The 1257-nt window shown below is 68.1% G+C and overlaps 1 protein-coding gene across 1 annotated transcript in view; it reads right to left on the reverse strand.

Moving 5' to 3' along the window:
- The window catches only part of DDAH2 (dimethylarginine dimethylaminohydrolase 2), a 3255-nt gene extending 2099 nt beyond the window's left edge, over window positions 1-1156 (reverse strand). Inside the window, exons 1-2 of the mRNA XM_015569847.1 lie at window positions 401-1156; window positions 6-232 (exon numbers count right to left, since the gene is read on the reverse strand). Coding sequence (XP_015425333.1) covers window positions 6-166 — 161 coding nt within the window. The 5' untranslated portion in view covers window positions 167-232; window positions 401-1156. The remainder of the gene's footprint in view (window positions 1-5; window positions 233-400) is intronic.
- Window positions 1157-1257: the final 101 nt, after the last annotated feature.

Below are 1257 nucleotides of genomic sequence, written 5' to 3' on the forward strand. Positions count from 1 at the left end.
ATCGCTGCCTCAACTTACCCCCCAGCACCCCGTGCTCCCTCTGTGCTTTAGCCAGGTCCAGGGCAGGGAGGCCAGCCCCCGCACCCTCCCCGGACGCCAGGCTCTCCGGGACCCCGCGGATCAGGGCGTGGGAGCAGCGGCCCAGCCCCTCCCCCGGCGTCCCCATCCCATCCACACAGTCGCCCCCTCCGGCAGCGCTGACTTCTCAGTTTCCTCTTTTGACTTCAGCTGTCTGGGAGAAGAGACAGAGGGGGTGGAGGGCAGGGGGAGGGAGAGAGAGAGAGAGAGAGAGAGAGAGAGAGAGAGAACGCAGGGAAGGGCGTGGGAAGGTGGTTGAGAACGCGGGGTCTTCCTCCGGCCTCCGGGGCACCCCTCCCTCTCCTCTCCACCTCTTCCAGACCTTCCTCGGCTGCCCACCCAACGCCCGCACCGTGGCGATCTGCTTCTTTAGGGGGAGTCCGAGGACCAAGAGCAGGATCCCGCAATCTCCAAAACACCTGTTGCCCCTGCTCCGGGGCTTCGTGAGGTTCCTAGGGCCCCTCTGGCAGCCGCTAGGATGCGCTCACTCCCCAAAAATGCAGCGGCCCGCCCCCTTAACCCTCCGCTGCTGCGCGCCGTGCAGACCCGAAGTGCGGCGAGGAACCCACTAGGGTTGTGGGGCAGGAGGCAGCTGGGGAGAGAGGGCCTGGGGCATGGAAGTCTAGGGGCCAAATGAGAAAGGGCGAGAGGGGCGAGGAGGAGTTAAATATCGTCTCCACCCAGCGGGGCACTCCGCTCCCAGCGCGACCCAGCCGGAACCAGACCGCGTCCCGGAGGACTGGGAGCGTCCAAACGAAATCCGGGGGGCGGGGAAACGGGGGGCGTGGTTCCGGGCTGCGGGCGCCGCTCCAGGCTCCGGGACCCTTCCCTTCCCTCCCGCTCTACATTCCCCAAAGTCCACCCCATTCAGCTCTGCAACTCAAATGCCGCCCCCGCCCCCCGCACTCTGTCCGCGCAGGCACTGGCCCGGTACCCCGATCCCGGCCCCAACACAGTCCGGGGAGCACCGCCCCCTCCAGACTCACCTCCAGCGCCCACCCCCGCTCCTGCCGCTCTGTGATCTCGGCTGGGGTCCCAACCCCCCCGAGGACAGAGTTGGCGGAGAAGAGCCCCGCTCCTCGAGCCTTGGGGGCTGGAGCTTTGGCTGCGAGAAGTCCCTGGGTAGGCGAGGGCCAGTGCTCCGGTGGGGCAGGGGCTCGGCGGTCTGGCGGCTCCAGG

Source organism: Myotis davidii, unplaced genomic scaffold (genome assembly GCF_000327345.1).
Source record: "Myotis davidii unplaced genomic scaffold, ASM32734v1 scaffold1006, whole genome shotgun sequence".
NCBI classification, from domain to species: Eukaryota; Metazoa; Chordata; class Mammalia; order Chiroptera; family Vespertilionidae; genus Myotis; species Myotis davidii.